This window comes from Pteropus medius, unplaced genomic scaffold, assembly GCF_902729225.1.
Source record: "Pteropus medius unplaced genomic scaffold, Ma_sr-lr_union100, whole genome shotgun sequence".
Lineage (NCBI taxonomy): Eukaryota > Metazoa > Chordata > Mammalia > Chiroptera > Pteropodidae > Pteropus > Pteropus medius.
In genome coordinates, this window is record NW_024354503.1 from 5,200,098 (window position 1) to 5,220,501 (window position 20,404).

Genomic DNA, 20,404 nt, shown 5'->3' on the forward strand with positions numbered 1-20,404 from the left:
TACCTCCGCTGCTCGGCCCGGTCCCGGTGCGGCCCGGCCGGCCCGCGGGGCGCGGAGCCGAGGCCCGCGGCCGGCCGCATGAAGGACTGCGAGTACCAGCAGATCAGCCCCGGGGCCGCCCCGCCGCCCGCCTCCCCCGGGGCGCGCCGCTCCGGCCCTGCCGCGCCCCCTGGCCCGGGCCCCGGGCCCCCGCCGTCCGCCGCGGCGCCGCGCTGGAGCGACAGCGGCAGCGGGAGCATCGACCGCCGCCCGCGCCGCAAGTGGGAGGTGTTCCCGGGCCGCAACCGCTTCTACTGCGGCGGCCGCCTCATGCTGGCCGGCCACGGCGGCGTCTTCGCGCTCACGCTGCTGCTCATCCTCACCACCACCATCCTCTTCTTCGTCTTCGAGTGAGTTCGGCGGCGCCCCCGACCCCGCCCCCTCAGGCAACCCGTCCTCTCTGGTCCCCTCTCTTTGCCGTGCACCCCACCTTCCCCAGCTCTCGATGGGAACTCCAGCACCTCTGGTCCCCGCTGGGCATCCATCCTCTCCGAGCACCCGACACTCCACCCTTCCCAACACCTGCCAGGCACCCGCCGCTCCCTGCTCCTCCGGGGCCTGCATCCTCCCTGAGCCTCTCCGTCTCCTTGCACACTTCTTATCCGTCCTCCTTGGTCTCCGCCGCGCCTCCCAGACTCCTCGTCCTCCTTGCCCGTTTAGATACCCCGTCCCTGCCGGTCCCCGCCGCCCTCCCAGCCATCCCATCCTCTGTGGCTCCGCCCTAGCACCTTCATCTTTCCCTGACATCCTGCCTTTGCCAGCCTCTGCCAAGAACACTGTCCTCCCAAGTCCCTTGACCCCCATCCTCTCTTCCTTCTCAGAATCTGCCCCCTCCCCAGTCCTCCCTGGCTCCTTGGACAGATCCCCTCAGCCTCGCGCATCCCCAGGAACAGCTCCTGCTCTCCCCACCCCAGGCTCTTTCTGACCCTTTGAGGCATCTTTTTTTTCTATTCCTTCCAGACAACTTCTGAATCTTCCGTGTTCTTTGGCTATATACTCCCCACCACAAATTTCCTAGCCCTCTTCCCCTTCCCCCCCAGGTCCCTCTAGGGTCCCCTAAGTCACGTCTCTACTCTCAGACCCTCCCTCCTTGCTTCCCCATCAGTCATTCTCACCCTGGGTCCTCAGGAAATCTTTTCTTAAACATCTTTGGGTTCCTCAGGCCTCCTTTTCCCTCTCCAGCACTTTCCTTAGTTTCTCAATAGCTTCCTGTCTTTCCTCAGTCTCCTCCTGTCTCCCCAGACATCTCTCAAGCACCTCTCCTTCACCTCCTGACCTGGCTTTCTTTCTCCTCCACATTCTGGCTTCCCTCTGGCCTGTTCCACAGCAGGAACAGCTACTGCGCTTCTTTATTTTTTCAGGAGAATCCAGAGTACTTTCATGTGACAGGTCACATTTGCCCCATGGATTTGACCTCTTCATATCCCCAGTGACCCAGGATTGGCCCACATGGTACTTCCCTTTGATGGATGAAGAGAGGATCCTGTCACTTTACCAGGGTCACACATTTGTGTTGAAAGTTTTCCACCCTACCCTTGGTCTCTAGCATGAGCCACCTGCTACGTGATTCCTTGCACACACACAACCACAGGTGCAAACACGTGCACACTCACCCCATGCTACACGTGCCCCCCGCCCCTTCCTAGTTCTTTCCATCCTTTGTGGTCTCACTTCACTATACACTGTGGTTAAGAATGCCATTTCTGGAGCCAAGAGACCTGGTTCAAATACCAGCTCTACGACACTAATTGTGTGACTTCAGGGAAGTCATTTCACCTCTCAGAGCCCCGGTTTCTAATCTGTAAAATGGGATTTATAATAGTACCCAGCCCCTAAGGTTGTCACGAGGGTGGCATAAAGTCACACACATAAGCTTTTAGCCCATAACAAGCACTTAATGCTGGCTGCTATTACTGTTGTCTTCGCCAAAACACCCTTCCCCAGGGCCTGTGGCCATGATGAGGCTGCCACAAAGACACTAACCCCAGGTACCCTTTTCAGTTGCCAGATCATGTATCTGCAACCTCGGGTTTCCCCTTGAAGCAAGGTGAGAACTTTATACAAATTAACTTCTCCCTTTCACCTTTCCTTTCTGAGTCAGGTTGGATACAAAGTTCAAGGGTAATTTAACAAGCAGAAGCTCTCGGGAGCAAGCCCCCCCTCACACCTCCCACCATCACCCCTGGACTGAGTATCAGATCCACCTTGCTGGGCCGACCCACATGGGTGTTTTGAAAGTGCCTTTTCCAGTATCCCGCCCAGTTCTCCCACCAGGGCTATAGCAAGGGCAGGAGGAAGTGGTGCTTGCTGTGGGTTGGCCTGGTGACCTGCAGTGTGGGATTTGTTCAGTTCAGAAGCAGGATCTTCTCTGGGCTGACTGGGTATTTTCATCGGTGACTGACTTGTCCCCAGAAGGAGAAGAAGTGAGGACTTCTGGGTTCATGGAGCGCTTGTGAATCATCTTGCCTTTATGTCTGTTCCTCCTCATTTAGGGTGGTGAGGTTGGCTGGGCTGGGGTGGGGGAAGGGTGGATTTGGGCAGAGAGCTCACCTCCGTTTGGATTAGGGTGAGGGCTCAATAGGGAGCTGGCATGATGGGAATGCCATTGGTGAAATCATGGAGAGTGATGTCCACCCATTGCTCTGGGGAAAGTGAAAGGTGGCTGTCAAGGTCCTTCTTGCTGAGAATGGTTTTGCTCCATTGTTTGGTTCAATGGATTATTACACAGGCCTCCCAGCAGGGCTCCCGGCTCCTGCCCTGCTTCCCAGCATCCAGAGTGCTCCTTTCATTGTAAAGCAGACCCGAGTCCTCCTTGGCTGTCTTGATTAGGGCCAGAGACCTGATAACGGGCTTCCTCCCTGTTCCTATCTCCTCCCACTACCCCTGTGCATTAACCCCCAGGCATGTCGGCCTCCTCACACACTCCTACCCCAGGGCCTTGTTCTTTTAGAACACCCTTCTTTTAGGTAGCTTCACACTCCCTCACTTGCTTCCGTCCTTACCTGACCATCCCTATAATAGCAAACCAGTCCCTGCCCCACATCCCCCCTCTGCCTTGACTTATTGTTGTCATTGGGCATACCATATGTAGACTTTTTGTTAGTTTCTTGTCTTTCTCTATAGAGTAGGACTTTATTCTCTTCACTGTCCTATCTCAGTGCCTAGAACAGGGTATTTAGCAGGTGCTCAATATAGTAAATATTTATTTAGCAGGTGCTCAATAAATATTTAGCAGGTGCTCAATATAGTAAATATTTGTTGAATGGGCAGAACATTTACTGGGAGCTTAGAGACCCCTGTCCTGTCCTTGGATCTGGCTGTGGGCCTCTGGGTCCCCCTTTGTAAAATCAGGGAGCTAGGACCTGGTGTTTCCGAGGGCTCTACAAGTCTCAGACTTCAGGTCTTCTCCATCCCCCAAGAAGTCTGAATGGACATGAACTAGTTGAGTTGTCATGGGAGTGACATGGAGGGCCTGGCTCTATTTGAGGTTCCAAACTGGGGAGCGCTGAGATGTTTGGAGCAGAATGTTGCCCACTCGGAGCCTTGGCATTAGCATTCTCTGCTCCTCAAGCGATGGGCTTCTCTGGCAGCCAGAGCCTCTGATGATGGAGGCTCCAGAAACAGCACGTAGGTGCCCATGGGTTCGCTTCCTGCTACTACGTCAGCTCCTGGAACCTTGGCTGATCTGGGCCTCTCAGTGGCCAGCCATCTCCCAAACGCTCCTCGCCCCATCAGGTGCCAGTCTGGCTCTGGGAGGGACGGCAGCACAGGACAATGGTTGATGATATGGATGGGTCTCGAAGGTAGACCTGTGTGTAGGGTATTCTCTAAGTTAGCTAGGGGCAGGGGCCTGACCACACTGACTTTGGACACCAGCCCTTGGGTAATAATGGCAGTGGCTGGACCATACTCTTTCCCAACCCCCTTCACCTGGCTGATCCTACGCATTATTTAGGTTTTAGCTTAGACATCTCCTTCAGCCAGCCTTTCCTGACTGCTCTGCTGCCGTCCCCTTCCCTGTTATAGCACACAAGACCCTGTGTGGCAGTTCTCCGTTTACATGTCTGTTCTCCCCACTAGACCGTAACCTTGCTGAAGGAACAGGAGACTCTTATTCACTGTCAGTATTCCTCTTTCTTACTGAGGGTATTGCTTGGCATGTAGAAGACCTCAGTAAATATTTGTGGGGTGAGTGACCGACTGAATGAACGGGTGTACATTGTCACAGATTGTTCATCTCAAGAGATATCCCAGTTCATTGGTAGTGGCTGCCTGAAGCTCTGCATTTCGAAGGATTCTGAGGTTGTAGTTAAGTGCAGGGGTCAAGAGTGCTGGGATCTATTGATCACATCTGCCATGGCTCGGAGAAATTCCAAGGATCAGTTAGTAATGTCTTGTCTAGGCACTAATGGGTGAGTGGCTGCTGCTTCTGGGAGAGGATCTCTTCAAGCATGTGGTGATATTTGCTAGGATGACAACACCTGCCCAGTGCTGTCGCCCTGTGTCCCAGTGAGCCCTTGGGGTATCTTCTCATCTCTCTTTCTCTCTCTCTTTTTCTAGCTGTCCCTTCCTGGCTCGCCAGCTGACCCTCGCCATCCCCATCATCGCCGCCATCCTCTTCTTCTTCGTCATGAGCTGCCTGCTGCAGACAAGTTTCACTGACCCTGGAATCCTGCCCCGGGCCACTGTCTGTGAGGCAGCAGCCCTGGAGAAACAAATTGGTGAGCCTCCCACTCCAGCTGTGTCTCCCAGCTCCACATTGCTTGATTTAAGAGGGGACCTGGTTTTCTCTTCTTACACTGTGCTAGGAACTGGAGGTACAGTAGTGAGCAAGGCAGGCTGGAGCTGACACTAGAGCAGAGGAGACAGATGATAAACAAGTGAGCAAATAAACAAATGCTGGTGAAGGCTGTGATGGCAGCCAGTATAGTACAGAGTGCTTTCTGGGCACCAGGCACTGTTTTCACCTCTTTATATGCATGATCTTATTTAATCCCCCTATAATCCTATGCGGTAGGTACTGTTGTTATTCTTTTACTTACTGATTAATTAAATTGAGTCTCAGAGATTAAACGAATGGTCCAAGATAACATAGTAAGTGGAAGAGCTGAGATGAGACCCCAGACAGTCTGATCAGAGCCCCTGCTCTTAAACATTCATATACACTTATTCACATACACTCATCAAACATTTATTGAGTTCCTACTACATGCCAAGCACTTTTCTAGATGCTGGCGATATAGCAGTAAACAAATCTGACAATATCACTGCACTCTTGGAGCTGACATTCCAGCGGGAGGAGTAAGACAGTAAACAGGCAATGAAAGATCGAGGATGTCAGACAGAGAAGGAAAGCAGGGAGGTACGATGAGAGCTGGGTGGGCAGGTGTATAGTTTTTAAATAGGGTGATCAAGAAAAGCTTCTTAAGGTGACATCTGAGCAAAGAAGCAAAGACCTGCAGAAATGAGGAGTTGAACCGTGTGGGGTTCTGGGGGAAAAGTACAGTAGGTGGTCAGGGGAGGCCTCTAGGAGGAGGTAACTCTTGAAATGCGCCATGAATGGTACCATGGAGCCAATAATATGTGATCTGGAAGCAATAGAAGCCAAAGCTTGGAGTAGTGAACAATCTGGTGTGTTTGAGGAATGGCAAGAAAGGCCAGTGTGGCCAGAAAGGACCTGTGCTCCCAGGCACTTGAGGTGGCCCTCGATTCCTGAAAGTGTTTGTCTGGGCACGGCTGGGCATGGGGCGGGGCAGGGCCTTAATCTCAGTTTGCTCCACCCCAGCCCCTTCCTGCTGAGAAGTGACATGGGTATTTGCACACCTCAGGAGTTTCCGGTCCATGGTTAGCTCCTTCCCCTAACAGGGTGGCTTTCAGACAAGCTTTTAAATACCTAGCTGCCCCTGAAGAGCCCTATTGGCTTGTAAGTGTCAGAGCCCTGTCACAGGAAGTCATTCCACTGATTCTCTGCAGCAGCTCGGGAGGTGGGCAGGAGGGGAGAGGATGTTCTCTTGCTCTTTGTCTGTTTCTTGTTTCATCCTCTGCCTAGGCCTGGCCTTGGCCACGCCCTTGGTTGCTGTCTTCCTCTGCTTACATTCAGCTTCCTTCTCCCTTGGGCCACTGGCCTCCTGTTTTCTGCTCTGTCAGAATCCCACGGTCTGACCTGGGCTGGTCTGCCTAGCAGCAGGGAGGCTCTATGGCAGCCACATATCTCCTCTCTCCTGGTCAGGGCTAATCAGGAGGCAGGATTATTGTCCCGTGCAGCCTGGGCTCAGAGGTCTGGCCGCCTGGAATCCTCTGCCTCCTGTGAGCTGCCTGGGTAATACTGACAACAGTAATCCTCCATGTTTGGGGAGGGCTTGACTGTGTGCTGAGGGTTTCCCATCCATTATCCCTACAAATCCTCATGACAGCCAACTGTGCCGATTCAGAAACTGAGGCAGGCGGTCACAGGTTGGGGTTGGGGGCACGGAGTCGGCGTGTGTGCCTTTACTCCCAAACCCCTTGCTTTTCTGAGACGGCCATGTGACCACAGCCATTTCATCCTTGTGCCTCAGCTCAAGTGTCCCATGCTCTGGGAAGCCTTCGTGATCCCAGTTGAGCCACACCTTCCATGACACATTCCCAGAGTGCCTTGTCCTGCCATCTGAGCCCTGTGCTGCATGGTGGTATTACGCAGTCGTCAGGCAGGCTTGGCAGACTTTCTTGAGCAGTGAGTGTCTTGTTCACCTTGTCTGCCACCTGGATGGCTCAGTGACTTTGGCTGAAGGGTTGATCCTCTATGAAGCTCCTCCTTGCTGTCCCCAGGTTACTTGTGAAGAGACAGCTGGAACTTCTCCCAGTTAGGCATTAAGGGGTTTGATCATTATGTGTTAGATCATTCGTGTTGATTCTATGTGCTGGCTCCTAACTGAGAGGGAAGGGGGTGCATAGGAAGGCCTGACTGGCCACCACAGGTGAGATTGGGCTTTGGAAGAGGATCAGAGAAACCAAGAGTATCATCTGCCTGGAGGATATGGGAAGGCTTCCTGGAGAGGTGCCTTGAGCCAAACGATAGAGTTTGGGTGGAGTTCAAGCATAGGAAGATATGTGAGGGGAGCCCTCCAGGCTGGAACAGGAGGAGAGGACAGAGTGGGAAGGAGGGGGGACAGGCGTGGGACCTTGAGCAGGCTGTGTTGGCTGGAACACCACAGATGCGTCAGAGAACTTGCGACATTCCCAGTGGAGGATGGGGTGGAGTCAGTCCTGTGGGGCCCTGAATGTTAGGATGGAGATTTTCCTTGGAGAACAGTTGCCAAGCCTGGACAGTGGCATCTTTGAATTCAAAGGCATCTTTGAAAGGGCCTTGAATTCTCAAACTTAAGCAGGAGTCTTCTAATCAGGGTGAAACATATTTTCTTGAAAAGGACTAAGGTTATGAGCCTTTTCAAGAAGGTTAGGGGCTGGCTTTGAGATGCTGGTGCTGTGCACATAAGCGTGAACTACTTGGCTGTACCTTGGCCCATGCAAATTGTGGGCTTCTCACTTTGGCCCCATAGGCCAGCAGCTCCAGCCCAATGAGATCTGGCCTGAGCTCTCACCCTGGAAGCACCATTTGAGGTAGAATGACCAGTACCTCTCAGTTTTCCTAGGACTGTCCCTGTTTTAGCACCGAAAGTCTAGCATCTTGGGAAACCCCTCAGATGCAGGCAAACCGGGGTGCTTGGTCACCCTGGTCTGGAATCCTGACTTGTCAGCTGGCAAGCTGTGCAGCTGGATCACTCTGCAGGGCCACACATAGCCCAGTTACTCTGGGCAGTTGGGAGAGAGGTAGGAGGCAGGAATGTTGGCTCCCAAAAGCTCCTGGTCTGATGAGAGACGATAGAAATATCTGAATCTGAGTGACAGACACTCTTCTAGATACAGTCACAACTCACAGGACAGACACGAAGGCCGCCTCTCCCTCTGCCACCACACAGCAGGTGACAACCCGCATTCTGTCTGTCTCCAGGATGCCTCCCCTTAGGTCTTCCTGAAGCCCACAGCCCTGGAACAGACTGCCTGGATTGGCTCAGGGCTCTGCTGATCAGGCCCGGACACCTGGCCTCACCCTTCAGACATAGTTGTCTCTTCAAAACCCAGGTTTGGGCCTGGCCCTCCCTGGCTCAGAATTTGGGTGACGCCCTGGTGCCCTCAACAGCATTTCTTGAAGATCAGTCATTAGGGTACAACCTTTGTGACTTTTGCCCTTCCTGCATCTCACCATGTACCTTCATTTCTTTACTATTTTCCTTTAAATGGCTCAGTTTTATATGTATTTTATGAGGAAAATCTATATCACCCCTGTAAGCAGAAAGCCACTTGTTCTGAATAGAAGGTAATCATAAAAACAAAAATATAACAATGCTACAGAATTCTTGATGGTTACAGTTGCCTCCAGAAAGCAGTCACTTTGAGGCCCATGAGGATCACAGGCATTAGGTATTAAAAGTTGAGACTTTCTCTTGATGGAGCCAAAGTCTTGAAAGAGAATTGAAAAGGGAATAACATATCACATGATTCAAGATTGCTTAGTATCATGGCCAGGAAACAAACTGTCTTCCACCCTTGAAAGCAACAACTCATGTCCCACCTTCCTGAAAACTCTCCCGCCCACCCTTCCCCCATCTCCTGCCACTCTGAAGTTCCCCAGACCTCAGCCCCCCCAGCACAGTTAACGGGTCTGTGCCTGTGCCCACTGCTCGCTCTCCTCCCCTAGTGAGCCTGAGGAATTGTTCTTTCTAATCCAGCTTAATTGCTGCTTCATCTTTTGCTTTCTTGAATGCTGCCTCCTGCCCCACCCCACATGTTCCCCTTTGTATTCTCATGGTATTGAGTTTAGACACCAGTAATACCATTAACTGATTAGCTATGGGTTAGGCTTTTACATTATAGCATCTCTAATTTGCTTCATCATCTTGCAAGGTCGATGTTATTATCCAGTGAGGAAACTGAGGCTCAGAGAGCTTGAGCAGCTTCCTCAAAGTGACAGGCTAACTAGCGGCCAGGCCAGGTTTCAAAATGAGATCACGCTGGCCTCATAGTTACCACATTTGACTCACAGTGCCTCTTACACTGACTGTAATTATCCACTTTGGTTCACTCTGCCCTCAGGCCAAGCTCTTCCTGTATCCCCAGGTTACCTACCACTAAGCCTGTATGTGGTAGGGGCTCCATAAACCTCTGGAATGAACAGAAATGGTCAGGTGGGGATTTCAGTGACCCAGCGCTCACAGCCTGGGCACTGGCTGACCTTGAGCTGCCCGGAAGCTGAGCAGACTGCAGCCTTACAGCTGTTTCCTCCATAGGTGGGGATAACAGAGGACAACAGTCAGGGCCCCACAGGCTGGGTCGAGATCCCAGCCTTCCCTCACGAAAGCCTTCTCAGAAGCTCGTGGCCAGCCCCAGGGAGCTTCCACGCCAGCCACTGAGTTTAGTCACAGCTGCAGCCATTCAGGCTCTTTCTGCAGAGGGCCTGCCTGCTTCTCTCCCTGGGCTGTGGTCGGGGTATAGACACCCACAGCGGGCCTCTTGGTCAGGAGGAAGGTGTGTGGAGACTCATTTGCTTCTCACAGCCATTTGGTTAGAAGGAACCTTCCCCCCATTACCACTTCCCCAGGGGCTTAGTTTCCCACCTGAAGGCAGCAAGAGCGCCTCTTGAGGAGGAGGGCACCTTTTTACTTCTTGAGGAAGAGGCTGAAGCAGAACAAGCCCTGGAGTAGATCTTAGATCCCCTTAGGGCAGAGGTAGTATCTCTTCTATCACCTTCTTCATTTCTTCAACAAATATTTTCTGAACTGGTGACCAAAGCAAACATTTGGCTCATCGATACATATTCGCCCCTTACTTCTCCCCTCACTTGCCATCCCCGGGCCTTGTACAATAGCTTGGCACAGTAGATGCTAATGTTTGAAAGAATGAACAAATGAATGCCTTGGAAGACAAGGGTTCTAATTTCAGCCCCACCTTAGCACCTCGGTTTCCCCATCTGTGAAACGTGGGCACATATCCCCTGGCTCAGCCGAGACCATTTTTTTCACGAGTGTGACAGGGAATATCAGTACACTTTAAAACTTGTTTTTGTCTATTTAAACTTAAGGGGCTTTGAGCCTAGTGGCCAGGAATGGCAAATGGACTTACTCTAACAATGGACACGCACTAACAAGCTACCACTGGTAGTGACTGCTGGGAAGAGTGGGTTGAGGATTCTGAGGTCAAGTCCAGGGTGACGATTGGCCAGGACTATTTGGCCTGTGAAAAAGCAGTGGGAGAGCAGCTTGTCTTCCCTCTGCTGTGGGGTTCAGCCTCTGTAGTGACCTCCTTTGACCCAGCTCTTTTAGGGCCCTGTAGTTTGTGACTTTCATTTAGCATCTGGGTGGCACCATTGCTCCAAAGTGATCCTTCTCCCGTGCCTCTGGCTCTTGTCAGCCTAAGGAAGTTGGACATGCAGAGCTTCACTTCCTCTTTCTCAGTTCTAGCTAGCAACAAGCCTGGGCCTGAGGTCGGCACATGCTGGTAGGAGTTTCCTCCCTGCCTTGGGGGGAGGCTCAGGCTCCCGTCTGCCCTGGGGAGGGCCTGTGGGAATCTTTGGAGGACTCCAGTAACTTTTCTCTTAGTCCTAAAGAGGGTCTAAGATGGGTTGTGTTCTGAAGATGGGTTGTATTTCTTTGTAAATCAGTTGTTTAGAATATAGTTTCATAAAAACAGCAATGATAATAATGGCTAATATTTCTTAAGCTCTTGGCAGGTGCTAGACACTTGGCTAAACCCACGTGATGAATTCTCTCCTAATCCTCCTAACAATACTAAAAAACAGATGATGTTGATTATGTCCCATTTTCATATGATGAGGGCACAGAGAAGTTAAGCAATTTGACCCACGTCACACAGCTAGTAAGTGGTTGGGCTGAGATTCATAACCACATGTCTGAGCACGGTACACAGCCACTGCATGAACTGTTTGTCAGGATCAAGGCCCTCGTGGATCTAGCCCTGTGCTCAGAGCTGACCTTGCAGCATCTCATTCCACCCACAACCCTTTGAGATTGAGACTCTCTTAGCTCCATTTTATGAATGAGAAAACCGAGGCTCAGAGAGGTGAAAGGAGCAAGTAAGTAGCTCCTTTTACCTCTCTTTGTAAGGAGCAAGTAAGTAGCAAAACCAGAATTCGAACCCAGTGTTTGACTCTAGGGTCTACATCTTACTGTCCTTTGTGAAAACAGCTATTAGTAAATACTCACCAGGTGCCAGTTCCTTGTACTACTTCTGATCCTTACAACCCTTTAAAGAAGTTGTTATTATTTATCTGATTTTATAGATGCTAAAACAGGCTCACGGAAGTTAAGTAACTTCCCCAAGGGCACCAGCTTATAAATGGAAGGGTCTAGATTTGAACTCCAGGCCTGCCTGAGTCCAGAGCATGTTTTCTCTCCTCTTTGCTTGCTGCCTCACAGTTCATAGGCCCAAGACTACCTATTTATTCCACTGTCCCTGCTCTCACAAGATATATGGTCTAGGTGGAGAGACGATGTACACACACACACACAGCAGTCCTGTCACACCTCAATATGGAGTAACGAGTGTATTTAGGTGCTGTGTGCAAGCCTCCTAGGCCGAAGTGGTCAGAAAAGCTGCTGGAGACCAGACAGGGCTCTAGTGCATCCTGGCGAGCAAAATGAAGGAAGGGGCTGGGGCTTGGTGGGAGCACGGGCAAGAAGCCATAGTCTCCAGGGACTCATTGGGTAGAGGAGTGGGAGAAAATTGGGAACAGAGGTTGGGCCCAATTGGGAAGGGCCCTAATATCAGGACAAGGAATTTGTCCTTTATCTTGTTTTTTAGGGGAAGAGACTAAAGGGTTTTGAGCTGAGAAGTAACACAAAAGGGGTTATTTAGAGGAACGTGGCAGTGTATACAGTGGGTCGAAAGGCAGAGGGGCTAGAAGCAGAGAGTCTTCAGCTGATTGGTGATGCAGGCCTGGCCTGGGTAGTGTGTTGGGAGTGGAGAGTGAAGTGGCCAGGCAAGGATTAGGAAGGACGGGTCTGCAAAGAGTCCCTAAACTGGATTCCCCCGCCTCTGCTGCTCAGTGGCCGTGTGACCTTGGGCAAATCCCCTAACCTCTCTGGGCCTGTTTTCTCATTTGTAAACTGAACCAGTTAGAACTGAGGCAGTGAGCAGAGGGACATTTATCAAGTATCTGCGATGTGCCAAGGCCTGTGTTACGCTTTGAGGTTCCTGCCAGCTCTTGGATTGTGCCATTGGTAGAAATAAGGAACCAGGCAAGGGTAAATAACACTCATTACGATACTTTAAAATTTACAAAAGGACCTCAAGCCCAAGCTTTGGAAACTTGGTTTCACATCCTGGTTCTGTCACTTACTAGCTGTGTGGCCTGGATAAGTCAATTAACCTCACTTTAAAGTCTCCCTAAGTATAACCTGGAGATGATAATGATAACTTGACCTCTTAGGATGCCGTCAGGGTTACAGGAGACAGTGTCCGCAGAGTGCTCAGCATATAGCAGACCCTCAGTGCACTATCCACTTTCCCTTGAGACTCCCCTTCTTTCTCTCAGTAATTCTGAGCTGCTAATAACAGTGCACACTCCTTAGCTATTTACTTTGTGCCACTTCACATATATTGACTCATTTAATCCTCACAACAACCCAATGATGGATACTGTTATCCCTATTTCAGTGATCAAGGAAACAGAGGCACGGAGAGGTTAAATGATTTGCCCTGTCACACATCTAGCAAACAGTATAATTAGGAGAAACTCAGCTGGTAAGAGGTGGAGCCAGGATTCATGCCCCATTTTACCCGCCTGTTATTCCCATTTTACAGAAGAGAAAACTAAGGCTCAGAAAAGTCCATTTGACCTCAACCTCACACACAACCAGTCAGTGGCAAAATTGGGTTTCAGAGTGTGTCCATTGACTTCGGCCCCCTGCCCTTTACCGTGCCACCAGTTTTAAGAAAAAGAGGGATGCTCAGATGCTTAGTTCTATTTCAAAAATACTATGATTGAGGTGATGGTAAAATAATCTAGCAAAAGTATGCCTAGTAGCTGGGAACGTGAGATGTGAGTCTCTTTGCTTCACTGCTGCCTGCCAAGTGCCTAGAATAGTGCCTGGCACATGGTAGGCACTCAGTAAACAATCATCAGAGCGAAGTAGCCAAATTGGAGATATCTGGGGTGTTGATCTGGTAGAAGTAATGGCTGGGAGTGTAGTTGAGGGCTGGGGATCACAGACAGCCAGCCCTGTGTGACTTCTGGAGTTCTGTCCAGGAAGGAGCCTCTGTGGCCTAGGTACCAACAGGCTCATTGGGTATAATCGTGGGCTTTGCATATGGCAGACATGGGTTTCAGATTCCTGCTCCGCCAGCATACCAGCTACATGACCTTAGATGAGGCCTTGGACCTTCCTTTTTCTTAGTTTTTATTGAAGTATAATGGGCCCACCAAAAGTATACAAATCATAAGTATTCTCTTTAAGTGTTCACAAACTAAACGCACACATATAATCCACACCCAGATCAAGACACAGCATATGAGCAGTGTCCCAGGATCCCTACCTCACTCCCCTTTCTGATCACTGTCACCCGTCCTGTAACCACGACCCTGACTTCTAACTCCAAAGATTACTTTTACCTGTTTTTGAACATTTGCGTTCTTAACGTGTGTGATTTCTTCACTTTACACAATGCTAATGAGACTCATTTGTGTTGCTGTGTGTGGTTGAGGATTGTTCTTTCTCATTGCTGTATAGAATTCCATTGTGTGAGTATACACTTTTTTAAATCCATTCCGCTATTGATGGGCATTTGGATAGGTCCAGCTTTTGGCTGTTATGAGAATTATTGCTGCAAACATTCTCGTGCATGTCGTTTGGTGCACATCAAATTCTGCACATTTCTGTTGGGAAGACACCTGGGATGGGGATTGCTGGGGACGCACATGCCGAGCTTTCATCATTATCGCCAGTTTTCCACAGTGGTCATATGAGATTTCTAGTTGCTTCACATTTTTGCCAAAACTTGCTTCAATTTTTTTTTTCCTCATTTTGGACATTCTGGTGCATGTGTAGCGATAGCATTTTGTGGTTTTAATTTGTGTTTCCTTGATGACTAATGAATATGAGCACCCTTTTATGTGTTTATCAGCTGTTTGGACAGCTTCTTTAATGAAATGCCAGTTTGAATCTTTGGTCCAAATTTGAATTCAGTTGTCTGACTTTTCTTACTAATAGGAATTCTTTATGTATTCTGGATACAAATCCATTATCAGATATTGTAAATATCGTCTCTAACTCTGAAGGTCACCTGTTCATTCTTTAAATGATATCTGTAGATGAACAGAAGTTCTTAATTGTGATATAATGCAGTTTAGCAAATTGCTCTTTTATGATTAGCCCCTTCGTGTCGCGTTTAAGAAATTTTTGTCTACAGTTGTGAAGTTGTTCTCTTATTATTTTTGTAATCTAGGACTTTTGCATTTGGAGCTGCAGTCCATCTGGAATTGAATGTGTCTTTGGTGGGAGGCAGGGGTGCAGAAGCATTTTTTCCTCAGTCGTATATCCAGTGCACCCAGCACTGTTTATTGAAGAGCACCTTCCTTCACAGCCCTGTCGTGTTGCCTTTGTCCTAAAGCACATGGTCATGTATATGTCGAGTCTGTTTTCAGATTCTCTTTTCTGGTCCATTGGTCAGCATTTCTACCCTTGCACCCAAATCAGGCTATCTTAAATACTACCGCTTTACTCTAAGTCTTGATATTGAATCGTGTAAGTCCTCTAGCTTTGCTTTTCAAGGGTGCCTAGGCTGTTCTCAGCCCTTTGCATTTCCATATCAATTTTAGAATGAGTTTGTTGATTTTCTCACGCACGCGCGCGCGCACACACACACACACACACACACACGAAAAAGACCCTGGGAGTTTCGATTGGGATTATGTTGAATCTGCAGATTAATATAGGGACAATAAATCCTTTTCTGATATTGAGTCTTCCAACTCTTGAATATGAAATATTTCTGTATTTCATTTTCTTTTAAAAATTTTCTTTTTTAAATTTTAATTCCCCTCCCCCCACTTCCACTCCTGACCTACAGATGTTGCCATCTCCCCGTAAGAACTGGATCTCTGAAGGTGGGGAATCTCCTCCCACGTGCTCGCAGCACGCACCCGGTGCCTGGCGCACCCGGGGTCTGGCGTACCCAGGGTATGGGCCATGGCTCCGCTGGGCCATGCCAGCGATCTTCTGCGTGTAAAGCAGACGTGCTAACCACTGCTCTATGGAATCACCCTCTCTTAAAATTTTTATTATGAAAAATTGCAAACATCCAGAAAAGTGGGAAGAATTAGTACGATGAATTCCTATACATTCACCATTTAGGTTTAATAGTTGTATCATGTATACATATATGTATAATTCTTATTAATTCATTTCATAGTAAATTATAGACATTATAGACACTTTACTATAAATACTTCACTATAAATGCTTCAACGTGTATCTTCAAAATCTATAAATACTATAAATACTTCACTATAAATACTTCAACGTGTATCTTCAAAATCTAAGGACAGTCTCCCACATAACCACAATTCCATTGTCATATCTAGGAAAATTACAGTTCCCAAATTTCTAATCTGTAGTCATTTTTCCCCTGTTGCCCTCCAGATGTCTTTTGTTGTTGTGTTTGATTTTGTTTTTCAAATCTAGGAGCATGCATTGCTTGTTTACATCTCCTAACTCTCTTTTAATTTAGAACCATCTTCCCTCGAAGTCATGTAAGAGACTTTGACTTTTGTTAGAGATCAGGCCAGTGGTCTAGTAGTTGTCCCACATTCTGGATCTGATTGTTTCCTTATAGCATTGTTTACTTTGCCCCTCCATCTCCTGAACCTCCTTGGAAACTGGAACTTGTATCTAGGCTTGACTAGATGCAGATAAATTTCACTAAGTCTTCCCAAGGTCTCCTTCTCTGATAGGTCTTCTCAGAGTTCTGTATGTCCACTGGTATGTGAGCAGGAGTGTAAAGCTTTAGCACACAGCAGTGTCAGTAAGCAGTCGTAGCTCTTAACATTGTCCCTGCCTTAGGCCAGCAGTTTACCCCAACTTTCGTTTCCCAGAAATTTGCCCTGAGGCTTCTCTTCTCCCAGCCGGGCAGCAGTGGCTTTCTCCAGCCTGGGGCTCCTGGCTCTGGGCTTGGACGTCTCCCATCTTTCTCTCCTCCCACCCTCAGACAACACAGGCAGTTCCACGTACCGGCCACCCCCTCGGACTCGGGAGGTGATGATCAACGGGCAGATGGTGAAGTTGAAGTACTGCTTCACTTGCAAGATGTTTCGGCCACCCCGGACCTCACACTGCAGTGTCTGCGACAACTGTGTGGGTAAGTGGGAGGTGGGTGGGATGCAGGGAGCCCTGAGAGATGGAGTGCTGGAGTCAAGGAGGTCGCTCATGGGAGTCTGAAATATTCAGGGCTGGGCAAGGCGTCTGGTTCACCCAGATTTGCTCTGACTGAAGAAGAACCATGGAGGGAGCTCTTGGCTTCAGCCCAGGATTGGTACGTTCCTTCCCCCCAGGTCGGAAGTGTGGGGTGGACACAAAGGCCCTGAATCCTTCTCCCAGGCCCAGCCTGGTCCTCAGTAGACCCAAGGTCCCAGCCACCAGAGACTGGAACAATAACATTTTAGATAGGTTTGGGCCGGAAAAGGAATGATCTACCCTCCAGTGGCCCAGGACAAGCTATACTGAAAGACTTTGATCTGATTCCCAGGGTTTGGGAAGGACAAGAATCTTGGAACAGAGTAGTTTAAGCTGTGAGGTGGAGAGGATGTAGCCAGGATTGGAAGCTAAGCTCCTGACCCACAACTACAGTGGTTGCTAGGGAACCAGAGGCTGTTTCATTCCCTCCCCTGCCCTCCAAAGGCCAGGCAGCTCTGATGGGGACCAAGGGCGTGCTCCTGGGAGGGTGTCATAAGGGAAATGCTATGCAAGAGGACCCAGGTGAGCTGAGCCACAGTGACTGTGCATAGATGTCAGGGCAGTGAGCTCATCACGCTGGCTCAGCAGGGGAACAGTGGGGAACACCCCATGACGGTAGGCAGTGAAATGGGTTGACTCAGTGGGCATCATTCATCCATGAGAACTTGCCCCACCCACCCCTTGCGAAGGGTGCTGGCTTTGGCGTGAGGCCTGCAACAGGCTTATGACCCACATTCCCACAGGGGACTTTCCTCACCAGTCTGGGTGTGACCCCACCCCCAGGGACATGGTGCTGCTGTGAGATCAGCCCTCTAACCTGGCTTCTTATGCCAGTTCCCCACTAGTTACATAGCGGCCTTGCCCCTCCTTGGGCCTCTAATTCTACTGCAAGGGACAGGGGTCATTGGTTGTTGGCATGTGGCCGGGGTTATAAGCCAGGCAACAAGTACTTTTTGTGAGTCTTTTTCCAGGCACTGTTGGACCTGAGATTCAGCTCAGTGTGGGGCCAACACAGGCCCCCTCATGGACCTTAGAGTTAAGTAGGAGTAATTGGCTAGTCTGCTAATTATAAATTAGTATGTAAACATCATGGGCAAAGTGCTGCAAAAGATAAGTGCCAGGCTAACTAACAGGGCAGGTAACAGGGTGCCCTTACCTTGTCTGGGGTCAGAGGACACTTTCTTAAGGAAGTGGCTTTGCAGCCGAGACATGAAGGAGGAATTACCTGCCATCAGGTAAAGAGACAGGAAAGAATGCGTGTGGCAGTGGGAACCAGCTGACAAAGGACCTTCAGAAGCAGAGAGAGTCTGAGGGAGGAACTGAGAGTCGGCTGGTGCAGAGAGTGAGAGGGTAGGAAAGCCCTAGCCATGGCATGAAGCCTCGAACACCTGTGCTGTGCAGGCCGGCACTAACCCGCCTCCCCTGGCCCTTTTCCAGAACGGTTTGACCATCACTGCCCCTGGGTGGGCAACTGTGTGGGGAGACGGAACTACCGCTTCTTCTATGCGTTTATTCTCTCCCTCTCATTCCTGACGGCCTTCATCTTCGCCTGCGTGGTCACCCACCTGACGCTGCGTGAGTTGGCAGTGGGGGCGGAGGCGAGCAGGGGGCGAGACAGCGAGCTCAGCCAGGCCAAGGGGCTGTGGTCACTGTCCCTCTGAGCTGTGCCCTTGTCCTGTTTCTTCCTCCTCAGGTTCTCAGGGAAGCAACTTCCTTTCCACTCTGAAGGAGACACCGGCGAGATATCCTTTGCCCTTTGTCCACTAGTGGATGCCCTGGTGGGAACTGAGGCCCCTTCACAGGGGTGAATCCCCACACCTCATCCTGTAAACAGGGGAATGGTGTAGAGCTGATGCTTGTCCTCTAGAATCCGATATACCAGCTGCTTCTGTTCACACCCAGGCTAGAGCTGATCCTAAATGGGTTGTCGTGGGATTGGGGTGGCCGAGAACTGTCAGGAACCACAGTCCCTATCTTCACTTAAGACACCCAGTTCCCTGGACCACGTCATGTCTGAGACTCTTGGTGTTTGGAACCCCCTCTTCTCTCTACCATCTGTCACCCTGAGCTCGTCCTGCTCTCGAGGGGAGCTCCCAAACTCTTCTTGGGGCCCAGAAGGTGGTCCTGCTAAGTGGTGACTGGGCCACAAGAAGGTTATGAACTTATTTCCTTTCTGGGGCGGTAGCTCCACAGAAGTAGGTGAGAAAGGTGGGTGTGGCAAGCTCCCAGGCACAAGGGAGGCTCCCAGCCCTGTTCCCCGTCTGGGCCCTTGACTGCTCTGCCTGCTCACTGTGCTGGAGTTGGTGATCTGCTTCTTCTCCATCTGGTCCATCCTGGGCCTCTCAGGGTTTCACACTTACCTCGTCGCCTCCAACCTGACAACTAATGAAGATGTGAGTAAGGCTGGAGCAACCCCTAATCCCTGGGCAGGACCCTCGGAGGGAGGCAGGGCTGAGGGAGCTGGAGTGGCCACAGTGCAGCCCTGACTCTCAGGCTGCTGGGGACACGTGGGTGGAGACAGAAGGCAGCCAGACATCTCGCTGCAGTGCTCACGGCTCAGCCGTGGGAGACCCAGTACAGGTTTCTAAGGCCCCCGCAGGCCTCGGCCCTTTGGTATGGGCTTCTGGGTCCCCAAGTCACTTTCTTCTTAACCCCATAGGAGCAGCACTGGGTCCATAACAGTCATTGCATTTGGCCAGCACATTGCCATTTCCAGAGTTCTTTTAGTTCCTATCACCTCTTTGGGTCCTTTTGTCAACTCTGCGGCAGAAAGAACTGGGATGCTTTTTCTCCATTTCATAGCTGAGTGTCTTGCCCCAATGTGACACAGCTGGGAAGTGACAGAGCCAGGCTGTGCCCAGAAGCTATGGCCATGCTCACTGTACCCCACTGCACTTGCAGGCAGCAGAGATATGATTGTTCTGAAGGTGTCCTCGAAGCTCCTTGAGGCTTCCTTATTGAGGGGGCAGCCAGGATAAGACTGTGAAGCTCCATCAACCCTCTCTACCTGCTGCTTTACAGACCCCCACCAACGAGCACTGTCTGAGCACTTACTGTGTGCCCATCCCTGGGCTAGATCTGACCTCCCCTTCCCATTCTCCCAGACAATAAAACAAATGAGAGCATCTGTTCCAGGGCCACCATCCAATACGAAGAGTTCCATCAACCAACAGAAAATACATTCCTTGAAAACCTCAGCTTCTCATTTGGGGAACTTAACACACACGATAAGGCTATCATGTGCTGGGTGATTGCAGGATATTGCTAGTGGTTAAACAAAAAGGACTGATATGAACAAATAAATTTGGAAAACTCTGGGTCTGAGTGAAGCAGGTATCCTTCACTGCTGAACTCAGTGCCTTTGATAGCCAGCTTCACAGGCTAGAGATGGGCAAGATTTCGTCTGATGCTCCAGCAGTGCTAGCAGAGAGCTGGTAAAAGAGAGTTCCCTATTTTTCACATTAAGATTGAGACTCGCCAGAGAAGTAGTGATCTGTCCAGGGTCATGCAAGTCAGTGGCAGGGCTGGGGTCCACAGTCAGGTCAGCCTGAGCTCTGTGCCCTTGTTCTGCCCTCCCCACCCCCCCCTCCCCCGCTTAGGTAGCTGGCCAGAGAAGGAGGATGCACCCAAAAAGTTTCTTTTGGAGGCTTCTCTTTGGCTTTATCCTGGTTGGGGCCTCCTCCTCTCTACTGGGTGCTCCCCACATTCTCATTGAATGGTCCAGGTCAAAGAGGTGTCCTTTCTAATAGTCTAGCCAGAATTGGTTCCAGAAATCTCTGGTTCCCCCCGTCCCTTCCCCCGACCCGCGCCTCTAGACCGCCTTCCTAGAAAAGCAAAGCCTGACCTAGACCTTCCTGCTT

General features: G+C 50.2%; 1 protein-coding gene across 4 annotated transcripts in view; it reads left to right on the top strand.

Moving 5' to 3' along the window:
* Nucleotides 1-20,404, top strand: part of ZDHHC18 (zDHHC palmitoyltransferase 18) — a 25,229-nt gene continuing 4,825 nt past the window's right edge. For all 4 annotated transcript variants that reach the window (XM_039854613.1, XM_039854614.1, XM_039854615.1 and 1 more), the window contains exons 1-6: nucleotides 1-389; nucleotides 4,600-4,760; nucleotides 16,300-16,449; nucleotides 17,982-18,119; nucleotides 18,238-18,286; nucleotides 18,835-18,937. In XM_039854613.1, the coding sequence (XP_039710547.1) occupies nucleotides 79-389; nucleotides 4,600-4,760; nucleotides 16,300-16,449; nucleotides 17,982-18,119; nucleotides 18,238-18,286; nucleotides 18,835-18,937 (912 nt within the window). In that variant the 5' untranslated portion in view covers nucleotides 1-78. The remainder of the gene's footprint in view (nucleotides 390-4,599; nucleotides 4,761-16,299; nucleotides 16,450-17,981; nucleotides 18,120-18,237; nucleotides 18,287-18,834; nucleotides 18,938-20,404) is intronic.